Below are 26841 nucleotides of genomic sequence, written 5' to 3'. Positions count from 1 at the left end.
CAAGGTGACTTGAGGATGTCTCAACAACGTGATTTACCGGAATCCATCGCAGGGCGTGTTATAGGCAGACTGGAATCCGGCCAAACACAAGGCTGCTGAACATCGAGATTGGGAGCAACATGATTGGAGCCAAGTGCTGTCCGAGACTTGCAAATTGCACTTCTTGAGGAGTGGAACAGTATTCCCCAAAGTCTGATCGATAACCTCATCGCATCCATGGCAAACAGGTGTGCAGCAGTCTTAGCTGTTCGAGGAGACCACACGCCCTATTAAAACTCATGCATCATGTCTAAACAGTACTTTTTTTATCGTTTACATGTAACCAAATTGTTGCCCTAAATCATCTTTTCATGTTTTTTCCATATTTTCAAAGAATTAAAACTTAATTCCAAATTTTTTTACGTCTTTTTTTCTGTATTGCGCATTGATACGCGTGTACTATCTATTGTATGCCAATACGTGTCTGTCTCGCTCGGTTTTCTTCACTTTTTTGCTTGCTCCCCTAATTGTTTTGAGCAGTGTATTTCCACCATCAGGCAGTGTATACTATCCAAACTATAAACAGTTTCTGCCAATACACTTTAAAAATTAATTAATGTATTTCTTTGCTTTTGATTACATGTAACTATTTTTCATGACTTTGTATTTTGTTTCTCATTGCAGGCATCTTATGTCACAGGGGATAGAATTTGGAAGATGCCTTTATTCAATTATTTCTCTCGCGATGTGAAGAAATGTGTTCTTGCAGATCTCAATAATTTAGGAACAGGCTCTGGACAATCTTGTCTTGCTGCTGCTTTTCTTCGGGTAATTGATGTTTGGGCTTAATGTGAAGGCAGTTATCAATTGCACACATGCATGTGTTTTTAAATAACTTTTCAGTTTTCTATACACAATAAACACTGCTTATTGGAATGGTGTTATCACCTTGGAAAAATACAGGCCAGGCATACACAGTAAAACCTTGATGAGTTGTCACTGGAGATATCAAGAAATTGTGGTGGCTTGAGCAGAGCAACAGCTTAAGCAGAGTGACAACTTAAGCGACGTGCTGTCAGTTCCAGTGTTTAATACTTTGAATATCGAAAAAATTTAAAATAATACATCATTCATCAAAGTATAAATTAAAACTACAATGTAATGAAATTTATAGATAATAAAAGAAGAAAAAAAAACAAATTTTTGAAAGTTTTAAGCATATAGCATTCAACGTACTGTATTATGTTAAATACACTGGTCTATTTACCATTTATACCAGTATTTTTGAATTCACACTAATCAGAGTAAATGTAGAATAGTTAGCATTTCTCTACAACGCAATTAATTTTATATGGACACTAGCTATAATACCCAGCGATGCCTGGGTTTTATTCGATTTGTGGGAAGATTGAAAAAGTGACAAACCATTATAAAAGCATAAACTATCATATATAATAATGACAGCATTAAAGTAATGACAAATCATTGTAAAGACATATGCACATTGGAAACGCATTGCTAGGGAACCATGGTAACCAAAGTAAAAATTCTGAAATTGTTTGTTGAGGCCCAGGAACCATTGTTGCCTGACAGTTTTTTTCCCATTTCAGGCATTTGCTCTGCTCTGACAAACTTTTAAAGTAGCCTATACATTTGGCAATGATCAATCCAAAATTTGTATAGAGAACATACAGACAGAAAATCAATTTTATATACGGGGTGATTATAAAAAAACTATCCCGACATATGGGCCCCTAACTATCATACCATTCACAGAAACTGAATGAAATTTTGGCATAAGGTATTTTGAGGTATGCGCTCAAGAATGATATGGAAAACAACAGTGTCACTCTAACAGTTACGGTTACAGTGAGAAAATTTCGAAAATATCAAATGGCAACACCAAGTTTTTGTATTGGAATGTGATCTCCATTGTGAAAAACCCTAAATAGCGTTGGAATGGCACCTGTAGCACGAAAATCCCCGGAGCTAGGCAAGGAAAAAGTAAAAAGGACTTTGCCGTGCACCAGAGCATTAATGTTCGTTTCATTCGTCACACTGTTTCTTCGGCTGAGATCCCAGCCTGATTAGTCCTCCACAAGGTATGTGGAAAATTTGTGAAACACAATAAAATGCTTTATTTTATGCTGCTTCTCTGTCCTTATTGGTTGTCCTCGCTTTTAGCCTATCTACCGCCGGTGATTTTCTTGCTACAGTTGCCGTTCGAACGCTATTTAGGGTTTTTCACAATGGAGATCACATTCCAATACAAAAACTTGGTGTTGCCATTTGATATTTTCGAAATTTTCTCACTGTAACCGTAACTGTTAGAGTGACACTGTTGTTTTCCATATCATTCTTGAGCGCATACATCAAAATACCTTATGCCAAAATTTCATTCAGTTTCTGTGAATGGTATGATAGTTAGGGGCCCATATGTCGGGATAGTTTTTTTATAATCACCCTGTATATAGATGACACGTTTAATTTCAGTGATTTTAATTTTTTATCAGTAGTTCATGGTAAAAATATGAGGTAATCTTGAACACAGGACCAAATTTTGGTTTGAAAACCCTGGACAAGGCAAAATAAACATTAGCAAGTCTTCTTGGCTAAGGAAAAAAAATGTCTGGTTTATCAATAAAGATATTTTGCTTAAATTTGAAGCCCCATATTAATGGGGGCCAGAGCAAGAATTAGGTCCAGCTTGAACATCCCCTAATGCTTCGAGAACTTCTGTCTTTTAGTCGGAAAATGAACTTCCTCGGTGTAACTTTATTTGAGCTGTTCCGTTTTGGTATATAATGGCTGTTATGGTTATTTTTGAACATATAGCTGTTGTTATCAAGCTTTTTCTTCAAAGGAAGCCATAGAAATCATCTGTTCCCCTCTCTTAAACTTTTCCATAGTGACTAGTGATCCAAAATTAGTGATGAGTAACCAAGGGTTTAATGATATTGTTATATATGGACGCTGGACGGAGACTGAAGAAAAATGACGACTTTACTGAGGTTTTACTGTATATAATACCAACTATATAGACAGAAACATTGTTTAACCCTTTCATGATCACAGACAAAATATTTCGTCCAAACGCTAATGGAATAAATTCATTCCACTTCATTTAAATCACATAGCTTTATTGTAAGCCTATGAACTGAAGTTTTTTACCCTCTTAGTTTTTTCTATATCCTAGTTGATGATTTTTTCCCAATATATAATGCATCTTTTTACTTATATATATGAGAGCAAAAAAGAACACATAGTGATTGTGAAAAGAGGAATCTGTACTGTTTAGATTCTCCTATTTTTTTTCTTCCTTTTCTTTTATTTTTTTTCTTTCTCCCTTTTTCTAATGCAGTTAGGTTAGGACAAGGTACCAGATTTATAACTGACTCATCAAATGGAGATCATCCAAATTTGTTGCTAAAACCTTGTACACATAGGGTTAAAGTAATTGTGATTTTTGTTTATGCAAAAAAAAAATACTAATTCTGTCCGAAAAAAATAAGACGGGTGTACCATCTCACTACATACGTATAAAAATGTTCGAAAAATAATTTACACATTCGTTAAATACATTTTTTACCATTGAATTGATGAGTTTGAAAACATTGTATTTCCTTGAAATAGTTCCAGAATTTCTCTACTCCATCTCCCGGACTCACAGTTCTTATATCTCCCAAATTTTCAGTGATTTAAAAAAAATACATACTTTTGGGGTTAAAAAAGGTTTTCCAAAGCAGGCATATAAAAAATTTTCAGATGTCATTGATTCAATTATTATTCATATGAAATGGTGAAGAGAGTTTTTAATTTTTCTTTATGAAACATTTCATTGCAAATAGGACTTTGTGGATGGTTTTCCCTGGATTCATCTCGATATATCAGGAGTTAATTTGAATGATAATAATGATGTGCCTTATCTACGGAATGGAATGTCAGGTTAGAAATTATTATGTTATTATTTATTCCTACACTAGCTGATACCCGGCGACGTTTCCCGCCCCGTAAAAAATTTATATATGTATAGCTTATTAATTATTTCTTAATCAAAAAAATTCCTGTATCAAGTAAGAAAAAATTACTTTTATTTTTAAATATTTTAATTAAAAACTTCAGGCAATTGCTTGTGGATACACAATATTTTTTGTTTTCCCATCTGGTGTGTAGATGTACAAATTTTTGGGATTACCAACACGCGAACAGACGACGAAAAGCTGTCCGTGTGAAAAACAGGGCTCAAGTAGGTTGATACCTGCCACTGCTAACGACTGGCCTTGCGCTTTGTTGATTGTAATGGCAAAAGCTAAACGAATCGGGAACTGTAATCGCTTGAAAGTGAATGGCATTTCTTCAGTGATGATTGGGATACGTGGAATGAAGACGTCTTCTCCTTTGGCACATCCAGTTAGAATCATTGCTTCAATGATGTAATTGTGCAGTTTCTTCACGCAGAGTCTGTTGCCATTGCAGAGTTTCCGTGTCTCCAAATTTCTTAAAAGCATTATAGGTGCTCCGACTTTGAGGGTCAAGTTGTTTGGTGGCACACCCGAAATATCCAAAGAGTTCAGAAATTCTGCAGGATACTGCGCTGAGTCTGTGACAGTGTCAACCGATTTGTAAGATGTGTAGTCTCTCGGAATAATTTTTAGGATTTTTTCGTTGATCTTGTTCACACTGTCATTTTTGGGTGCCAGAATCGCTCTCAGAAAGCCACTCATGGTTTTGGTAATTTTGTTGAATGTTTGGGAAGACTTTGTCTGCAAGTTCTTGAACTGAGTTTAACAACTGGCAAAATCCATTTGGGAACGTAATCGGTCCAGTGCTTGGGTCTACTGGTTGGTCAACTGATGTGAAAATGATAGCAGTGCTGAGTCATTTTGCAGTTGAACTCGCATGTTGGTGGATAATGATAATTTTTTAACTTCGTGCCAGAGTGTTGATGATTTGAAGCAAGCATTGAATTCATCAGCTGGTGTTGAACATTTTTATTCTGAGTTTTGTCATAGTAGTTGTTCTCTGTTGTTAGTGATGTCTTATGTCCAGCTTGTGCAGCGAATATTATTCAAACGCCTTTTAAGCATTTTTTAAATTGAAACTATACCTCTACGATGGGCGGTTGATGAGATAAAGGCCACATTAGCACTTACAGGACACCCTGTATATAGGTTAGCAGAAATACCTGGCGCTTTCCTGGTTTTCTTCAATTACTGGGAGGATTGGAAAAGTGACAAACCATTATAAAGGAATAAACTGTTATAATAACAGAATTAAAGGTGTGACAGACCATTGTGTGTAAAGGCATATATACATGTCTTAAACGCATTGTTGGAAACCATGGTAACCAAAGTAAACGTCCCGAAAGTAATTGTTGAGGCCCCAAAACCATTGTTGCCCGACAGTTTTTCGCCCATTTCGGGCATTTGCCCAGCTCTGACGAACTTTTAAAGTAGCCTACGGTTCAATCCCGGTCCTGTTTGGTATATATCCAAAATCTGGCGACAATCGATCTATAACTGTAGATTTGTATAAAGAACATATATACAGACATACTTTCACATTTATATATAAGATGTTCAAAGTGGCTGTCTTCAACATAACAAGGAATTACAGTGGAACTTTTTTTTAATATGTTGGCTACTTGAAATTAACCTTTGCTAAAGGGGGTCTGTACAGGGGATCCATGGTGCATTGACTTTTACATCGGGGATTCCACGGCATCAAAAAGGTTGGGAAACACTGACATACTGGAAGATCCAACGAACCTACACAATAAGTTGCATTATTAAGTCCTCCCAATGCATTACCCTATATTCATGCCTGCTTTGGAAGCCCCATAACTGATTATGTCCTGAAATAGAAAAGCTTAGCGGAAATAGGAATTCAGGGCTTTGTGTCAAGACTTATTGTTTGGGTTCATCGGATCATCCCATATTTTATGAGACAGATAGATTTTTCTCATATTATTTTGCTCTTGGAAGGGGCAATTACCTCTCGCCATCCTTCCCCCAGATTCATGCCTGGTTGAGAAGAGACCTATAAAAGACCGGTTCTGGTTTTTTTAGCAGAGGGATGGATGGGGTCGCCTTTGGTCTGGAGCTTAGTTTCTCAAACGTTTTCCCACTTCCTGAGCGATCCTATTGAATTCCATGATGTATCTGAATTTATTGTGTCACCCCCCCCCCCAAGGGGCTATATTGCGAGCTTAAGGAAACATGTTTGGAGCATATGTTCTTGGAGGCTAAACCTACACACACACACACACGGACAGACCAAGTTGATAGTAGTGATGAAGAGATGATAATCATATTTTTATGGGCGTTGTGTTTTATATTCAAATTTATCAATTTACTTGTTTGTTTATAAAATTTTGTATTGCTTCATGCAGTTTGCCCATTGTGGTCTTTTGCACGTGTTTTTGTTGCTATAATTCTGTATGTGAAATAACATTTGACAGAGCTGTATACATCACAGTGTGAAAGGAATGCATTTCTAATTTTGATGTATTTCATTCTTTCTTCCAGGACGTCCCACGCGTACTGTGATTGAATTTTTCAGGAATATAGCATTAACCAAAGTGGATCAAGAGGAAGTCTCTATTTGAACTTGAAAGTTTTTGTGATGAAAATTTTCTTTCATATAATTTTGGCGTGAATATTTTATTTCTTGCATATTTTATTTGACATTATATTTTATTTCTGTTGTATACAGCATTTTTAAGAAATAAATTATGGAAATTTAAAGAAATTTCCTTTTCTCTTGAGTGTGTAATCTGTTTTTCTGCATAAATACTTTCTTGTTGATTTAAAAAAAAAGTTAAGAATATAAGGAAGTCAGTTTAAATGTATCCATAAAACATTTTAATCAGGAAAATTCATTTTATTATCCTCAAACTCTTTAAAAGAAGGAGAAATTATTTGGTCAGCTGACCGGTTAATTTAACATCTAAACATTGGGACCTCTAGTACCATCTATCCACAAACTAGAAAACGAAACTGATTATAGAACAGTTGCTGCCATTTAAAATTTATAAAAAAAAACCCTTGCGTCTAGTGTCATTGTTGAAAACTAGATGCCAGTAAACCCTTCTCAAGAAACTATTTTGCATAATATGGAATTAAAAAGTTATAGCCGTGCAGTTATCTAAACCAGTGGTTCTCAACCTTTTTTTGTCCATGGCCCCCTTTCAACCATTTCTCATTCCTGTGGCCCCCCCCCCCTCTTGCGAACTTTTTTTTTCCATAAAAACATAAATAAAACATAATTTTCTACTTCCCTCCCGTTTTCCCATTAGAAGATAGCTATTAAAAAATTGTCTGAAGTATATAAATATGTTTGAATTTAATTTGATTAATTTTTAATTTATGAAAATAACGAAAGAGCAAAATAAACGTAATAGAATACAGTAAAAAAAAATTGAATAAATTATTTTCAGTCAATGTAAATTCTGCGCTCGAAGACGACACAATGTCATCAAGTTACTGTACGGGATGAAATTTGTATTATTTCAAATTAGTTTATTTTTGTGTAAAAGATTATGGTTTCATTGAGAAAATGTCAGTTGTAGCTTCCAAAATATTCATTCTTATAGTGATAAAAATCACAAAAAGTAGTGGCAAGCAGTTTTATTAATTTTTTTCTCTTCATGCGGATAAAAGTAGTAATGAGGGAGTACATACACACACACAAATTAATCACAATTGAAAAGTTCAACCTTTCACATCGTTTTCAACGATTATACGTGTATCAAGGATATAAGTTTATGTTGTAGCCCTACTATAAACTTAAAAAAAATGAGCTAAAATACGTGTGAAAAATATTTAAATATTTGTTTGAAACATTCATATTCCAGAGAAATCATGCACGCAGTCAGGGCCGGTTTAACCAATAAGCAAAATAAGCACGTGCTTAGGGCATCAGTACTATAGGGGCACCACAAAAATATATCATATGGTATTTTTTTTTAATGAACGTTTTTTTTTCAACATCCATCATCCGATAGAAGATCCTAAAATTTAAAGAACACTTGATTGTATAGTTGAAGATCATTATCACAAGAATGGCACGAAAGATGAGAATCTAATAATATTGCAAACTAGACTTCACACACATTATTGTTCAGTTTTTCGATTAGCTTTTTACAATTTTCATAAAGTACGCCCAGGGCTGTCTTAACATTGTCATACGCCCACATACAAAGCTATTTTTCTGAGAGAAGCACTACTACATAGCTAAAAATTCCTACCTACCTATTTGCATATTTACTCTTGAAAATCGGAACCAGGTCTAATTGTCACTTGACACCCCGGAGGAGTTGGGCCCCGTGCAGTAAACCAAGTTCTACAGAATAAGGACGTGATTTTTGTGGGTCATTAATAGATCAACTGTGTAGTTTAATCTATAGAAGTAAAAGAAATGCTACCAGGTGTAAATTACAAACTTGAGAATGTATCTAAGGGCCCGTTCAAGTATTACGTCATCATCGATGGGGGGGGGGGGGGTTCCGATTTGCTGACTTTTGATGACAAGGGAGGAGAGGGGGGGTTGGATAATGCTTACGTCATCAACCACCCTTTATGAAAATATGAGTTAGGATTCAAAGGGGCAGAGCTTGTTGATAATATTATGGCCATTCTAAGATTCAATGGTTTCTCCTTGGAGTGTTGGTACAGCCTTTATTCATCAACCGTTCGTCGTAGTGGTATGGTTCTAATTTTAAAAATTCTCAAAATGTGACCAGAAGTTACCCTGTACGAGTTCTGAGGATGAAAATACAGTGTACACAAAATGAAAAATGAAGATTTTTATACGATATCCACACCCCCTCCCCCCCCCCCGTCCTCCAACGGGGGGGTCCTCCGTCCCTAACTTCCAATTAGAGAGTTGTTGCTTTTTCTCTTCTGAGCCCAACAACATGTTTTTAACTGCATTATTCCCTGAGACATTTAAATTCAAAAATGGCAGACAGGTCCGGGCTTAGGAGAATTTTGCGGCCCAATGCAAAAACAATTTTTGGGGCTCCGTATGAAACTTTTTTTGTAGTTGCTCCCCGACTTACAAACTTTTCGAGTTACGGAAGTAAATCTTAAAGGGGAATTTATTTTTTTTTCTATTACTCTCATTTTTTCATTATTTCAGGAACGCGTTGATAGTTTGGATCGTAATCAAACACGATCCATTGAGAGGGAATGACATTTAAATTAATTGAAAAAAATTCATAAATTATTAATAATAATTAGTGCGTGGTCCACCTGCTGACACTTCCTCGTGGCTCGAACCATATTGAACAGACATCAGTTTTTTGTCATATTTAAAGCGCTTCATCATCATCTCTTTATCAAATATACGTTGTAATTCGATAACTTTGATCATTTTCCGAATCTTTTATTGCTGTTTTTGTTTAATTAACGTAAATTAATAGAAGTAAAGGAATCAAGTACTGGAATTCCATGACCTCCTCACAAGAGTGGGGCTGACAGGCAGAATCGTCTTAAGAGTATCATGGGCTCCCGAGCCAAGGGATTTTTTGGAGGCCCTACCTGAAAAATTCTCGAAAAATTCAACTACGTCTCGTTTTTCTGATTCACCTCTTCTCTCGAGGACCTTCGGGCATTGCCCAGGGTGGGGGAAGCATGCGTTAAGACGGCACTGCCTAAGGTTCGCACCAGGCGTCCTCTTTTTTCAGTTTTGAATCTGGTAACCCTATCTGAAGACCACATTATCCGTATTCTCACTTATTTGTTCGATCATCCATATTGTCCGAATGTTTTTGTGGAAAGAAATAATTATTTTTTCTACGTAAAATCGATTATTGCAAATGTACGAATTTTGTTACCAAAATTTTCGTCTCATAAAAAAATTTTATGCCAAAAAATACAACAAAGAGCTTTCCCTATCTCTCTTTCATCATCGCATGAGTTGCCTGAAATTTCGAGGTTAAATGGCAGCACCAATAGTATATAAATCTAAGACGCCTTCATATATTGTATAATGTATACAATACATATATTCATATATATGTATTAAGGAGTTCTATATAAATCAACCCTCCGGAGAGAGTATGACGTCAGCGGTCTCCGCCTTGGCAGTACTGTGAGAACGGTGTCCCCCAACATCTTTCGTCGGAACATCACGTGACTCGGTGAAAACAAACACGATCCTCCGTCAATGCCGTCTTAACGCATGGACTCACCCGGGCACGGCCCTGGAGCCTCAAGAGAAAAGGGGCCTCACAAAAACGCGATCTGGTAAAAATTTTCTAGAATTTACCATGTAGGGCCTCAGAAAAACCGCATGGCCCGGGGGCCCATAATGCTCTTAAGACGGTCCTGTCCCCCGTTATTTTCTTATGTCATAAATAGGAGTTTAAACCAATAACAATAAATTAAAAAATAATTTCAGCATGGACGAGATAATTCCAAAATTAATGAAAGTTATAATTTCAGCATTAAAGAAAGATAATTTCAACATCAATCGAAGAAAATATTCTAGAATTAATGTAAGAGATAATTACAACATTGATAAAAGTGATTATTCCAAAATTAATGAAAGAGATAATAATGAAATTAATGAAAGAGATAATTCCAAAATTAATGAAAGAGATAATTCCAAAATTAATGAAAGAGATAATTCCTAAATTAATGGAAGAGATAATAAAGTTAATGAAAGATATAATTCCAGCATTAATAAAAGAAATAATTTCAGCATTAATGAAAGAAATAATTTCAGCATTAATGAAAGAAACAAATCCAGAATTGATGAAACAAATAATAATTAATAAAGGAAATAATTCCAGAATTGATGAGGGAAAATTCAAGCAATTATGAAAGAAATTATTCCACATTAATGAAAGAAATGGTTCTCCAGTATTAATGAAATGAATAACTTAATCTTTTTTCACCTTTAGATCAGTTCTCTATCCTTTTTTTTATATCTTCAAACCCCAATATTTAGAGACTGAACTGTACATTTCTATGGAAAAATTGCCAGGCGGGAAGTTGTTTTGACCGGGGCACGTAATTTCCTTGCATTTAATGTCGCTGCAGTCGCGGTGGCTGGATGCTGCTCCCTCCAGTAATATAATCTCTGTCGTCTGCTTCTCTCCAGGTTACTTGTTTTGGGCGTCTCCTTGTGTCCTGAAAAAATAACTGAACTGGCAGTTCGAACTTCCAGTTCTGTTTGTGAGCTTAGCTTGTAGGGAACCCAACAAACCGACTTCTTCTTGTCTGTCGTCTGCTCATTACGAGGCTTTTTCTTTTAGACGTCTCCTTATGCTCTAATAAAATAGCCGAACTTATAGTTTAAATTTCCAGTTCAGTTTATCAGCTTTGTTTATAAGGAACTGAGCCGAATAAAGAATATAGTTTTCACTTTAAACTTCATCATCACCACAAGAGTCAATTTTAAATTTAACATTAGATGGCAGCACATTACTATAAAGTGGAGTGTAGAAAAATTCACTTTTTACGATTTTCCCTGTCGTCGTCTGCTTGTGTGTAGATCCTTTGTTTTGGATGTCTCTTTGGGTCTTGAAAAAATAACTGAACTGGAAGTTTGATCTTTCAGGTCAGTTTATAAGCTTTGTTTATAAGGAGCAAAGCTGAATGAAGGATTTAGTTTTTTATACCTGAGCTTCGCCATCACCACATAAGGCACTTCTAATTTCGAAAGTAGGTAGCAGCACCAACAATATTTTTAAAAATGAATGTCTTAAATGAATGTCTTAAGTATTCTAGAGTATTAAATTAATTTTAATTCCCTTAAAACTGTGTTAGTGCCATTGTGAATTCGCTGCAAATGCTACAAGGCAAAAAAATAAACTGCTTTAGCGAACGGCGTAAAATTTCGAGTCAGCCGGTATATACGGGTGTTGTCATTGCGTAATAATGATTCATTATCAGGATTTCAAGCCCATCGGATAATATAAATAATCAGATTTTCAAATAAGAAAATTATCAGTTTGTTGATTTCAATTCTGTAGTGTTTGGTCAGAACATGATAACTCCAAAATCACAGTTTTGAGATATAAGCATTTTTCATTGTCATTTAAAAATCAAAAATAAAGCATACACACTAATACAAATTTTTATATCATACATCAGCATGTTTTTTAGCCGTACGCACGTATTTGTGCATTTATCTCACTTCTAATTAGTTATAATTAGCAAGACTTATTTTTAGATCAAAAAGCCATTTTTTGTAGATATCATGTTCTGACCAAACACCACAGAATTTCGATACGGTGAAAATCTGATATTTCGTTGGATGACAAGCTGCCTTCAAGTGGCTTTTTGGTGCATAATGTGCCGCTCTCTCGCAGGCGAACGAAGCAACGTGCATGTTGGCTTAAACACAACACAATAATTTCACATAATAGTCTGTACTATGTATATTTAATGTATAGGGCGCATAGGTAACGGGGATATGACATTTTACTGGCGAACCATTGGTCCTAGAGGCATACTTCCAGTTGGAAAAAGTTCCCGAATAATGTGTATCACTCAGATATTTGATTCATGTTGCCAGGGGTTACAGAGTTATTAAAATAAAAATGTTAACTTTTTATGCGGACACTTTTTCCCGGTCTCCAACAAAAACATTCATCGTTTCTAAGTGCAATATTCACTGAGATATTCGAAGAAAGTTGGAAAAAAAAATCATTAAATGCGAGGAAACCATTCTACCTGCATTTAATGTTGTTTTTCCCCCAAATTTCCTCATTTTTTTCGAATTTGCATATCTCGGTGAATATTGCTCTTAGAAACGTGAGATTATTTTAGTTGACATCGGAAAAGACAGAGAAACAACTTCTTAATTGGGTTCTTTGGCACACGGGGATGGTATAAAAAGTTGTTTTTTATTTTATTTTATAACTATACAACCCTTTACAACATGAATGATTTATCTGAGTTGGACACGTAATTTGAATACTTTTTCTAGTTTGGATACTTTTTCTGGTATGTCATTAAGACTAACGGCTCGCCAGTAAAGTGCCATACGCCCTGTTACCCATGCAGTCTGCATATACACGTAAAAAAATAGTTTGAGGCGAAATACAGTCGACTCTCATTTTAACGAATATCGTTTTAACGAAAACTTTTCTAATCCCCCGGATAAGTTTACATAGGAACAATATAAAAATCTGAAATTCATTTGTAACGAAATTTCTTTATTACTCCGGTCTCTTGGAGTTCATTATAATGGGGTTTGACTGTATTCCCACCAAAAAAACCTGATATTTCTCCACTAAAGTAATTGAACTTTTGCTATTTGATCTGAAAACAGTCCTTTTTATAATGATTATGTCATTTTACTTTTATAAATTTAGGAAGGAAACAAAAGGAAGAAAGGGTGGGGAGAAAAAAAGGAAAAATGGTCAAGAGGACTTCGGTTAATCTCTGTATATATATAGTTTTCATTATTAAATTATTTCATTTATACGAAGCACAATTTCAATTATTTGACATTTTCATTTTGACTCGAACCCCAAATCTTTGACATTTACACATCATTTTCAACTATCAAATCCACGATGTTTTTGCAGATTGTGAAAAATGCGTCGCTGAATTGGTTTTGCATGCGTATTATCAACACTAAAAACCATAAATTTTAGGTTGACTGTCAACCTAAAATTTATTTTGACAGATACAAAGAGACGCATTGTGAGCGGGTTACGGACATTTCAAAATGAAGACTTATGTGAGAAGAATTTATTACACTTTTCTGAGAAACCAGCAGATGCAGTGAGTCTCAAATAAACGGATTTAAATTGCTTTAAATGTGGTCATATACGCCATTTTAGAATTTTTTTTCCCATGTCCACAACATTGTTCTTGCAGGATTACTACTACTTCACCAAACACCAACTCTGGCCATATCGCTATATTGCAATTTACTGCCATTAGTGAGATGGGTTGGAAGTGAAGGCGCTGTCGATCGGTTTTGCCGATATTCTCTTCACTCTTGTGTGTTTTCTTTTCCTTCCCTTCAAACCGGAGCATGCAGACGACAGAGTAGCTGATGCCAAAGCCATATACTTTATATAGCCACCCTGATGGGTGGCTATATAAAGTATGGGTAGCTTTGATGGGTGGCTAGGAAAACACAAACGCGTAGCGTTATTATGTAACACGTTTCTCTCGGCGCGAAATAGTCTAATTCGGTTCACGCTGCGCAACAAACCTATTCCTAGGAGCAGGTTTGCTGCACAATCACGGTGCAACGTGAATCACCCAGCGCGACACGCCGTCCACTCACCAAGAAAATCAGTATGACTGTTTTCCTACAGAGCGCAACGCGGCTCACGACAGCGCTTTATGTCGGGCATGATTGGCGGACTGCTTCTGGAGCATCGTGCGCAGCGCGTTTTGCCTATGTTCTGTGTTCACTTCTTGTGTTTTTTCTATCCCTTCAAACCGGTGCATGCAGACTATAGAGTAGCTAATGCCAAGGCCATATAATGTAGCCGTCCTGATTTGATGCGCTACGCTAGGAAAACACAAATGCGTAGCGTGATTATATAACACACGTTTCTGCCGGCGCGAAATGGTCTAATTCGGTTCACGCGGCGTAACCGAATTAGACCATTTCGCGCCGACAGAAACGTGTTACATAATCACTCTACGCGTTTGTGTTTTTCTAGCGTGGCGAATCAGCTCAGGACTACTATATGGCCCTGGCATCAGCTACTCTGTCGTCTGCATACTCCGGTTTGAAGGGAAGGGAAAGAAAGAAGAAAAAAAAAGAGATCGGTGAAGCGCACGACGCATTTGACTCCTCTAGGAGCAGTCGGCCAATCACGCCCGACGTAAAGCGCTGTCGTGAGGCGTATTGCGTTCTGTAGGAAAACAGTCATGCTGCTTTTCTTGTTGGTGAGTGGACGGCGTGTCACGCTGGACGATTCACGTTGCGCGCGGCACAGAAAACCTGCTTCTAGGAAAAACCCGGCTTCACATCGATGGCAGCCTGCAGCAATATCAGGAACGTTCCATCAGGGCCTAGCTTCAAATTCAACGAGAAGCCGCCATGTTTGTTGGCATTAAAGGCGACGGCAATGAGAAGATGTAAATTTCATTTTTAAAACATGAACATTTATTTACACTCACACGGACAAGTTATACGCGACATCCATTCTGTACGACGAAATACAATCAACTGATTAAAAACGTTCGAAAAACTCTCTGGCGATCTGTTGCTAGGTTACCATCCATCGCAAGGCGAAAAACGCTACAACGAGAAAACGTGACATCGTGACGTCACAGAGCATCGTTTATGATCGGTCACTACACACTCCCCCCCCTAGTGTCAACGAAATTTGTGGTCGAATATCTGTCGGGGAAGTGGACGTGACGACCGGAGCGAGTCACAGTTGCTGGTACTGCTTGTGCTGGGAACGCTGTACTGGATGGCTGTATGGGCACTTCTGAAGGTACCTTAAAGCTATCTCCAAGGAAAGCTGGAATCAAACGATCAATGGAGATCCTCTTGCTTGCCCCATTGATGCCAATGTCGAAAATTTTTTCTCTGCGATCTTTGACAGGAAACGGGCCTTGATATGTTGGTTGTAAGGCAGGAGCGTCGTTGTGGTGTCGTTGTGTGGTGCGTCGTTGCGTACGAAGACATGCGACGCGGATTGCAGATCACTAGGAATATACGTCGTCGTGTATCCGTGAGTTGTTGTAGGCACCGGCTTCATTGAACGCATTAACTTTTGGATTTGATGGACGAAATCGGATTGTATAATGTCTGGTGTTTTCGAAAAATACTCGCCGGGCAACTGCAATGGTGTTCCGTAGAGGATTTCTGCGGAAGAGCATCCCAGGTCTTCTTTCACTGCTGCTCTTAGACCCAGTAGGGCGAATGGAAGAGCATCAACCCAAGCAGGATTCGATTGAATACGGCATCTCAGGGCAGTTTTCAGCGATCGGTGTTGTCTCTCGATCAGCCCATTTGCTTGTGGATGATAAGCAGTCGTTTTATGATGTTTGAATCCTAGATATCTGCTCAAGCTTTGGAAAAGCTGGCTCTCGAACTGTCTGCCCTGGTCGGTGGTGATCCTGTGCGGTATGCCGAATCTTGAAAACCAAGTGGAAATTAATGTTTTGGCGACTGTTTCGGCAGTTTTGTCTGGCATTGGAGAGGCTTCGATCCACCTGGAGAATCTGTCTATCATCGTTAGGAGGTACCGAGAACCTTGGCATAATGGTAATGGACCAACTATGTCAAGATTGATATGCTGAAATCGGTTGTTAGGAACCTTGAATTCAGCCAGCGCGGATCGAGTGTGTCGGTGAACTTTAGAGCGTTGGCATGGAATACATGCTCTAGTCCACTCACGACAGTCAGATCTAATTGAAGGCCAAACAAATCTGTCGCTCAGCAGTTTTGATGTTGCTCGAATGCCAGGATGTGATAAGCAATGCAATGATTAAAACGCTCGTCGTCGTTGAGAAATTGGTACAAAAGGCCTTATTTTGCCGTTTGACACATCATACCAAATTTCGGCTGTTGCGTCAGGAAGGCTGAGTTTTTTCAGTTGTAAAGATGATACACTAGAATTTAAGATGGTTTTGAGATCGTTGTCATTCTCTTGGTCAGCTGCGAGTTGCACATAATCTAAAGGTGTGGGTACAGAAATGGCCGATATTCTAGAAAGAGTATCAGCTGGAATATTGTCGACACCTTTTATATGGAGAATTTGTGTTGTGAATTGGCTGATAAAGTTCAACTGTCGTAGCTGGCGTGGTGAGCACATTTCTGGTTTCTGCCTGAACGCATACATCAACGGCTTATGGTCACTACAAATACAGAATTGTCTTGCTTCTAGCATATACCTGAAGTGCTTGACAGCAGAATAAGCTGCAAGTAATTCTCTATCGTATGCAGAATAACTTCTTTGTGCGCTTGAAAGCTTCTTTGAGAAGAATGCAAGTGGTTGTAGCTGATTATCGTTAGATACTTGATGCAAGGCGGCACCTATAGCAAAATCACTGGCGTCCACATGTAAAACTAATGGTGATGATGCTGAAGGATGGTGCAAAAGAGTGGCATTAGCGAGCTGCGTTTTGCATTTTTCGAATGCTTGTCTGGTCTCAAGAGTCCAAGGAATTGATGTCTTGTCATTCTTCTTGGTGCTGGACAAGAAGGAATGAAGTGGTGCTTGCACAGCTGCTGTAGATGGTAGAAATCGCCTGTAAAAGTTCAAAGTTCCCAGAAATCTTCGCAGCTGCCTTATGTTTTCTGGAAGAGGAAATTCTTGGATTGCACGAACTCTGTCTGGAAGAGGCTTCGAGCCGTGTTCATTGACCAAATAGCCCAGGAAGGAAATTTCCGGTACATTGAACACGCATTTAGATGTGTTGATTGTCAGTCCGTACTTATCGAGTCTTTCAAACACTTCTCTAAGGTGCTTGTGATGTTCCTCTGCGTCATGGCTGGCGATGAGCACGTCATCAAGATACGAAAAACAGAAGTGGAGATTGCGTAGCACCTCGTGGATGAAGCGTTGGAACGTTTGTGCAGCGTTTGAGAGTCCGAACGGCATGACTACAAATTCAAACAAACCAAAGGGAGTTATGATTGCTGTCTTGGGAATGTCGTCGGGATTTACAGGAGTATGATGAAATGCTTTCACCAGATCTATTTTAGAGAAAATTTTACATCCATGCAGATTCTGCGCAAAGTCCTGTATATGTGGCACTGGGTAGTTATCCGGCACAGTAATTCGATTCGGACTTCGATAATCACCAGTTGGTCTCCACTCATTCGGTCCTTTTGAAACCATGTGCAACGGGGAAGCCCAGTTTGATTTCGATGGACGACATATACCTTGGTCCAACATCATCTGAAATTCGGTCTTGGCAATCTTGAGTTGAGCTGGGTGCAATCTGCGTGGCTTTGCGAAAACAGGAGGACCTTTAGTTTCTATGTAGTGCAAGGTATTATGGGAGGCTTTCTTCGAAAACAGACGAGGTCTCGTTAATTCGGGAAATTCCTTCAAAATTTCAGTTATAGCACTGTTTCCTGAGATTGTTTTAATCGTTGTCCAAGGTCCATTGTAAGTAAAACCTTTACACGTGAGAGAAGTGAGTGGATCTATAAGTCGCTTGTTTTTGATATCGATGATGAGTCCGTAGTGAGCAAGGAAATCCGATCCGATAATTGGTCTCTCAACGTCAGCGAGGGTGAAATGCCATTTGTAATTCCGCCGTAAGTTCAAGTCCAATTCCAGGAGTTTCAAACCGTAGGTAGATATACGGGAACTATTTGCAGCGAAAAGCTCAAAAGTTGTCGGTTTGCCGTTGCCTTTGTAAGGTAAAATTGATATATCAGCTCCAGAGTCAATTAAAAACTTCATGCCGCTCTTCCTTTCCATAATGAACAAACGGCTATGGTGAAGACTGCTATCGCCGCCACCGCATGCCGTTACTGCGGGGGGCTTGGACCGTTTCCCTGAATATTCTGAGCGTTGTAAGCGCAGGGGGACTTGCATCTGAAAGCTTTATTTCCGAACCTGCTATGATAATAACACACGTCAGTGTTTTCATCGGAGTCTCGATATCGCGAGCGATTCCTAGAACCAGAATAACGTCGGTCTCGACTGGAGTTTCGATAGCGGTTCCGGCTATTCCTCGGATATTTGCCCAACTGCTCAACTCTTTTAGTCAGCTCCGAGATTTGCAGTTTAAGGTCTCTTATTTCCGAGCAAGACGAGGCTTCTGCTACATGACCGTAATTGGGTTCGGTGAGCTCAGCTACTCGATCAGCTAACTCGGCTAGCTTGTCCAGTTCTTCGCTGCTGGCAGCTGACACTGTTTGTATACTCTTTGGTAGCCGTTGAAGCCACAAATTTTTGAGGAAAGTCTCATCGCTGATTCGCCCTGTCGAAAGCTCGAGCATTTTACGTAGCAACATACTAGGCTTCTGATCACCTAGGGATAAATCTTCTAACAATATCTTGACCTCTTTCGCGGCTGAATGTTTATACACAGCGAGAAGTCTCTCCTTGAGTTTCGAGAACGGATCCGATGCGGGAGGATCGAAAACAATGTCACTTACCGTTGACAAGATCTCCACATCTAGGCAGTTGACTAGGTAGTTATACTTGGTTCCTTCGGCAGTAACATGGTTGATCTTGAAGGCAGCGTCGAGCTGGACGAAAAAAAGTTTGATCTTGTCCTTCGAGAACGTCGGCAGTTTCGCGTGGACAGCTTGAACTCGAAGATCGCTTTCTTGCTGTTCAGCCATGGCTATAAGTTCTTGACAGGTTCAGGATCACGTCCGGGTCACCAGTAAAGGCGACGGCAATGAGAAGATGTAAATTTCATTTTTAAAACATGAACATTTATTTACACATACACGGACAAGTTATACGCGACATCCATTCTGTACGACGAAATACAATCAACTGATTAAAAACGTTCGAAAAACTCTCTGGCGATCTGTTGCTAGGTTACCATCCATCGCAAGGCGAAAAACGCTACAACGAGAAAACGTGACATCGTGACGTCACAGAGCATCGTTTATGATCGGTCACTACAGCATAGAACTCCTTAATACACAGGCTGACGCATGCGGCATTCTGGTCCTTTTTGTAGCACTGCTTACTATCATCGCATTGTAGGGTCCCTTCTCCTATATATTAGTTAAATTTATTGTGTTTTTAGTTGTTTTTTTTCGTGAAATAACTTCAGAAATGCCTTGTTGTTCGGCTCCAAAGTGTTCCAATTCCGACAAAAAAGGTTTTATAGAATGTTTAGATTTCCGGCGGAAAAAGAACGACGCGAGAAGTGGATCGTGAACTCCAGGAGAGACGATTTCATACCAGGAAACGGAGCTCGCCTGTGTGAAGTGAGTTAAATTTAATTATTCTGTGTGAATTTTATTTTTTCAAAATCGTATTTGTGATAATGATTTTAAATGAGAACTATATGAAAAAATAAATCGTTTGGAGGTAGCAGACGATATTTGGCGCCATTGCTCACGTGTTGTGTTTAGATATAAAAGTTATGGTGATTTTCAATCATTTTCCCGGTTTTTTGTTCCGTTTGATTTAAGAGAAAAGATGCATAGGTACATAATTTTGACCAAGAGAACTAATTTAAATTCAAATTATTTATGAATTTATCGTGGAATGCTCACTTTCTCGGCTCTCAGTTTGGCGATTTATCGCTACTACGACGAATTACTGTTATAGTGAATTTTAACTTATTTTGTTATGTTTTGAGGCAAAATTTCATGTGATATTTCCGTGGAAAATAGAAATGTTTTAATTTTGGCATTTTCAACTAAGAGAACAAGGTGATTTCAAATCAGTTGGAAATCGGTTCTTCAATCATCCTTGCTTGCTGCAGTGAGCTCTTCTGGTTTGGCGACTTATCGCTTGCAGATTGGGAGTAATTAGCTAAAATTGTATCTTCACTGAAAATCAAATTTAATGGGATTAAAAATTAATGTGATAGACGTCGTATTTCTATTGATTTCATTTTCTGTACCCCATAATTCTTTTAACAGACTACAAAATTGTGATTGGTATCGTTAGTTTGTGTTACTGGACTGGTGAGCACTCTCTCTTTCCTGCAAGGCACATGCAGTGACTACTTTGCAAATTAATTACAAAGAATTAATTTAATCTTACTATTTTAAAATTAATTGCATGTTCAGCTTAAATCATTATCTTGCTTGGAAAAAGGTTTTTACATTTTTTCACTTGCACTACATGCATGAGTTTTGAAACAAATACCTCATGGATTAAATTTTGCCCATGCAAAAACTGGTTTTTTCTTCTTTCTCAAGAATAATACATTCCAATTTCTTTGGAGTTTCAAGAAAGTATGATGGAAAGTAATTTTTTCAAATTCGGAATTTAAAATTTCTATTTTTTTTAAATTTTAGACATTTTTATAATTTTACTTAAATTTAAACATTTTTAAAATTTTCAATGAATCTCAAAAATTCTATCTATATCCCTATAATAGCTTAGTAAGTGTGAAAAATTGCATAACAATGTCAAATCATTTGCCAGTAATCACTTTGAGAAAAACGCATTTAAGTATTGTGAAGCAGAAATGTTGAAATTTTTTTCTCAGACCCAACACCATACAGACACATGAAAATAACTTCAATGTTCAATAACGTACTGTTTTTTTATATTGCTATCTTACTTTTATTTATCCCTTTAATGCTTTGAAAAGCCTGCCACTTCAAACACTGGATGCTCAGCAAATTAAAAAAAGCCATAGATTAAAAAACTGATGAGGTAAAAATTCAATTGAATTTATTTTGCAGTCTGTTATCTATTTAATATGTTCTGAGAGTAATATTTGTGTCCAGTATTTAGAGATTAATTATGATGGTTAATGAAGATTTTAATTCCTATTCTGAGAAATTGGGGCAGAATTTTTCATCTTTGAAAAACAGATGTGTATCCCTTAAAAGGAATTTTGACTGTTTTGGACGTTAATATTTGTACCATATTAATCACTTAAAAATATGTATGTTATGCTGTTTTATCATTCTTATGTGTGATGCAATATGCACTTACCTGACATTACTTTGAATTAAGGTGTAAAAAAAGGCTGTGTGGTAATTTTTCGTTATTGTCCCTTTTTAAATTAGGTACATTTTGAAGAAAACCAGTATGAGTTGAAAAGGCAAGATGGCTGCAAGAAGTTAAAGCAAACTGCTGTGCCGACCTTGTTCCAGGTTCCTAATCCACCGAAACTTCTTACTCCTCAACGGAAGAAGAATATAGGCCTTCCAAAAGTTCTGAGTGATGATTATGTATGTGATATTCTCAAATAACCTTATTTTCTCAATTGTCATTATAAAGCCAGAAAATCGTCATTGCTTATTTGTTTACTTTTTAGATGAGGAGAGAAAGCTTGGTTCGGAGGATACTAGCTACAGACAAATATATTTATTAAAAGAATCAATGTGTGTATTTTATTGGTGATTACCTATCCTAATGTGGTGATGTTTTTATACATTTATTAGTATTTTAAGATTAGCTTATTATTGGCCCATGGCTGCAACTGGGGGGGGGGGGCATGTGGGTCTGGTGCCCCAGGCGCTGGACCAGAAGGGGTGCAGAATTCACCCTTTAACTGTTTCTACATGCAAGGGGGTACCAAAATTCTGGCTTGCCCGGGGGACAAAGTATTTTGTTGCGCCCCTGTATTGACCTATTACTAGGGTCAAAGATAACGAAATATGGGTATTTACCATGTACGCGTAGACTATTTTTTTGCCATAATTGTAATTTTCAATTTTCAGTAGAGTTTTTATCTTGGCTCTCTTAAAGTATTGCTTTTGAATATATATATATATTTTTTTTTTCCAGATTAATTGCTGTTGGGTCACGCAGTTTCAAGAAAAACTATATTTCTGTTATTTAAGCATATTTTTTTTTGTAATTCCCAAAGTTTACTGGTACTCTAAAGCAGCGTAGTAATTAATTACTTAGTGTAGAAAAATATGTGAAATTGTGAATATGATATTTGCAAAATCTTGCTTTCATCAGTTATGTATATCATGTTTGAATATTCTTTTAATAAATAAATTCATTCACTCATTGAGCTCGTCAATTTACATTGTAGAACCTGTGTGTGCTATTCAGAATTTGTAATTTACTGAAGAAAATTCTGATAAAATAAATGCTCCTAAAATATTTAAGAATGTTTTTACTAAATTTCCAATATCTAGAGGCAGTAGTTTATCAAATCCTTAACTTCACACAATCATTTAATATCCAGAAGAAACTTTCTTAATGTAATCTAAATTGACTATATATATTTTTGTATGAAACTTTTATCCTGAAATTAAGGATCGGGGTAAGGGATATATAGGAATATTTTATTTTCACTAAAAAAGTTAAGAATTTTTTTTTTTGCTGTATACTTTTGTGTTTAAGATTAATTACTTGATCGTCATCACACGAACTGTTACGAATTCAACCTGTTGTTTACCAATAATTTCGTGATTAATCATAATTTCGTGAAACGTGGTTTATTTCCCATAGTAAATCCGTTCCTTGAAATTCCTCGTTTCCCCCACAAATTGAATTTTCCATACGCATTCGCCAAGCATTTTTAGCGCGCGGGGAATTCTGTTAGGTTGCTATGCCAGATTTACCGACGCGACTTTTTTTCCCCTCTGTTTGGCGGTCATTTCCGAAGCGACGATTTCGTGCAGCAACCCCTCGGCGAGGACCAGAATGCCTGATGGTTCCGCTCGTATATGAAGGCGTCTTACTACAGCATATTGAAATTTGAACGGCTTTAAGTTCTTGGATAGATGGAAGCAAAAGCTTCGGTATTTCAACATGTCCTATATCGGCCGTATTCACCACTCACGGTCCTGAAACGCGGATCAGTTGAAACCCGTTTCAGTTTTAGAACGAATTTGGCATTCACCAGTGAGTCTCGAGTGCGTATCAAGTGAAACTCGGTTCAGTTGGCGAGTATTAGCTTGGCGAAAGTAGATCCGACGCTGATTGGATGAAGGGTTTTTGATCTTCTAATGAAGTAGAAAACTCAACGGTTGGATTCTTGTGTTTACGTTTTTCAACAATTTTCTTTCGATAAGCAAAATATGGTTTTATCATCCCCTTTTTAATGGAAATTCCATTTCATTCCAGCTACGGTTTTCTTTCCTACTCCCGCTATATCTATAATGATGGTTTTTCATTTCGCTACGGAATTGCTAATATTCTCAGATTAGATAAATTATATATCGCACGTACAATCAGCTTATGCGCTTTTCATTGCTTTGAAGAAAAAAAAAATGTATCAGCACATACAAATTTTATTAATCGCGAATGAAATGAAGGAAAAAAGGACGGTCGCAATTGTGTAAAATTTATATTTTAAAAAATACTAATAAATTTGGAAATTTTTCAAAAAATAATTTTTATCTGAATATTTTTTAAATTATGATTGTTTTGTACCTGAAATCAAATTTTTAGATACACATATTAAAATGAAAAAGTACAAAATTCAGTGAATTTGATTTCCAAAAAATTTTTTTATGCTAATAGTAATTCTTGTGATGCACATTGAATATTAAATTACTGAACATTAATAGCTATATCTCCTATTAGCCAAATAATTTAATATCTGAGACTGATTTTTTGTAATTTGTTGAAACTTGTATGATAGTTGCATGCAATCCTTCCTACACACAAGATGTGCCCCCCCCCCTCAATGTATAAAATGCTAAACCCAACAGTTTTCTTTTCAACAAAAAACTGTTCCAACATGTGTACTAGTTTTTTTGATTAGCTTACATAAAAAGTTAGATTCAGTTCAAAACAGTTCATTATATTATTAAATATAAGTTGAAAGGACGTCCTTGAAGCTGAAAGATTCTTAAAAATAAAAAATCTGTAAACAAAGTTTCAAATCTGACAGTTAATACAAGCATTAGTGTATGGACAATTTTTTTTTTTAATGTGTAAAATGCATTGCCTTTGAATCATGTTTAACTAAAGGGTAAACTAATAGCCAAGACTAAAAATTAAAAAAAACTTGACATATATTGATAGATTCAACGTCACTATTCATCAACAAAATCATTTTCCATCCCTCTTTTTACTAGCAGGATTGGTAGTTAAATCTGGATTTTTTTTTTAAATATATACTGTATTTACATGATAATCACAATCTAGTAATTCGTTACTTTCAAAATTTACACTGTAACTTGAACATAATTAAGGCACAAATTCAAACTACGTAAATAACGACAAATCAATTATCAAAAATAATTTATTCATATTTATATGGAAGTATTTGAGATTGCTAAAAAAAAAATAATGGTACGTATAACACACACACAAACATTGTAAATAAATATTGAGATTTTCTTCTGTGATGTAGTCCGCTCGTCTTCAGTGGCCACATTTTATCATAGATGTGTTTTTACCCTACTTTTGCTCCCAAATACTTGTTTCATCTGAAAAATTAAAAACATAGTTTTCATGAAAAAAAATTTCCCTAAAGAATGAAGCAAATCATACTCATGTGTTGTGATTTCAAATACAGTGAAATCATACTGCATAATACGAATAAAGCACATGTAATCAGCAATCACGTGGTACTAGTTATGTAATGATAGATTACTTAAATATTATAAATTTCACTCAATCATTGCCCAATGCTGGCATGAACTGCACATAAATAAGGTTCCAAAAAGTAATTTCATGAATTTTTGAATTGGTGTTTTGAGCGCGAAAGGTATGATCACACACTAAAATCTCAATAAAATGATATTCTGCAAATCAAGAAAAAATATCATTGTAGAGGGATTGCTGTTGTATTAAGATTAGAGATGTAAAATTCTTGAGAATATTGTAACGAAGGACTCTGGAAGGACTACTATTGTAAATAACTTGAGAATATTCTTATTATTCTTGATAAGAATATTCTCCAGTTATTTATAATATAATTATACAAGGGCGTAGCCAGGGGGGGGGGACTCGGGGGTCTGGTCCCCCCCCCCCGAAATGTGAGAAAATGACCGAAAAAAGGGAAAAAGATGGCCAAATCTATTGTTCTGTCACTTTGGTCCCCCCCCCCGAACGAAATTTCTGGCTACGCCCCTGTAATTATATATAATATCCTAGAGAATATTCTTTGGAAAGACTACTTTTATGAATTACTGGGGAATATTCTTATCAAAAATAATAATTATTCTCAAGTTATTTCTCATATTAATATTCTCATCTCACATCTGTAATCGAGTGGCAGCAGTTTAACATTATACTATAGGAATTTCCAAACAAGACTTTCAAAATATTGATGTAGAGGTATTTATTTTTATATCAAGTATCATTGTAGTGAGGTTTAACTGTAAATAATAAACGAATGAACTGATAATTATACGCAAAATACTGATGCACAAATACCTATGAAATGAGCTGATTTTGGATAATGAGAGTGCATCACAGAAAATATTTTTTGTTGTGCACGTGTTTTCATTTGTGCAAATACTGTGGATTCTGCTTATAAAGGTTTTTTTTTTTTTTTCAAAAAATTACCATGAAAAATGTAAGCGGGGAAAATGCTTTAAACAGGAAATCTTAATAAAAATTAATTCGAGTACTAAGCAGGAAAATATTATACATGGGAATGTTATAAGCGAGATCGACTGAATATAGAAGGAAAATGTCATGTTTACACACAGCAGCAAAATATCAGCAAAGTATCAAATAAATATATTCCCACCAAGAGGTAAAAGCTAAAAAAAGGTAATATATTTTGCTTGGCATTAATATAAATATTTTCATATTAGAGACGAAACATTTCATACACAAATATATATTTTAGAGTGTTGTTGAATATTGTTTTGTTTAGGAATTAAAATGCACTACTGTAATGATCGCTTTTGCCTAGTACATTTTGCGAGTTCTTAATGTACGAGGTACCTCAAGAGAAAGAAAGGCCCCACAAAAATGAGATCTGGTTGAAATTTTCTAGAATTTACCAGGCAGGACCACAGAAAAATTTCTCGTCTCGGGGGGGGGGCATATCATGCTCTTAAGATGATCCTGGTTAGGGAAGAAAAATTTTTGTATACAAGTAATACAAAAAAAATTGTTTTTGTATACACTGTATACAAGTGACTATTCCTGCAATTCAAGAGAGATATTCATGACTTCTTTTCAGACCAATGATACATTATTTTCAGAGAGGAAAAAACTTCAAAAGCGTGACACTATACCCTGCCATTTTAACCTTTAGGTCAGGACCGTAAATAAGCTGGGGCAACCGGAGCACTTCCCAAGGGCCGAGAGAATGGGGGCCCTCACAAAAATGTTCACTTTATTTTACATAATAATACTTTCAGGGGCCCCCACTCAAGAAA

General features: G+C 36.6%; 3 protein-coding genes across 3 annotated transcripts in view; 2 read left to right on the top strand and 1 right to left on the bottom strand.

The window, feature by feature from the left end:
* LOC149083651 (cytosol aminopeptidase-like) overlaps positions 1-6737 on the top strand; it is a 32002-nt gene extending 25265 nt beyond the window's left edge. The window contains exons 13-15 of the mRNA XM_089234138.1: positions 664-807; positions 3828-3924; positions 6507-6737. Of these exons, the coding sequence (XP_089090264.1) occupies positions 664-807; positions 3828-3924; positions 6507-6586 (321 nt within the window). The 3' untranslated portion in view covers positions 6587-6737. The remainder of the gene's footprint in view (positions 1-663; positions 808-3827; positions 3925-6506) is intronic.
* Positions 6738-18405: 11668 nt separating this feature from the next.
* On the bottom strand, positions 18406-19227 carry LOC149083650 (uncharacterized). The gene has a single exon (XM_089235214.1). It carries the CDS (start codon positions 19225-19227, stop codon positions 18406-18408), a length of 822 nt encoding a protein of 273 aa, XP_089091340.1.
* Positions 19228-19674: 447 nt separating this feature from the next.
* LOC149083649 (THAP domain-containing protein 5-like) lies at positions 19675-21905 on the top strand. Its single transcript, XM_089235405.1, has 3 exons — positions 19675-19830; positions 21598-21762; positions 21849-21905. Exons 1-3 carry the CDS (start codon positions 19732-19734, stop codon positions 21903-21905), a joined length of 321 nt encoding a protein of 106 aa, XP_089091531.1. The 5' UTR covers positions 19675-19731.
* The last annotated feature ends 4936 nt before the right edge of the window (positions 21906-26841 follow it).

Source organism: Pholcus phalangioides, unplaced genomic scaffold, assembly GCF_987345545.1.
Source record: "Pholcus phalangioides strain wild (caught in Gottingen) unplaced genomic scaffold, Ppha-v1.0 ptg000008l_1, whole genome shotgun sequence".
In the NCBI taxonomy this organism is placed as follows: Eukaryota; Metazoa; Arthropoda; class Arachnida; order Araneae; family Pholcidae; genus Pholcus; species Pholcus phalangioides.
Note: the sequence above shows the minus strand (reverse complement) of the source record. Positions and strands in the feature narration are given on the sequence as shown.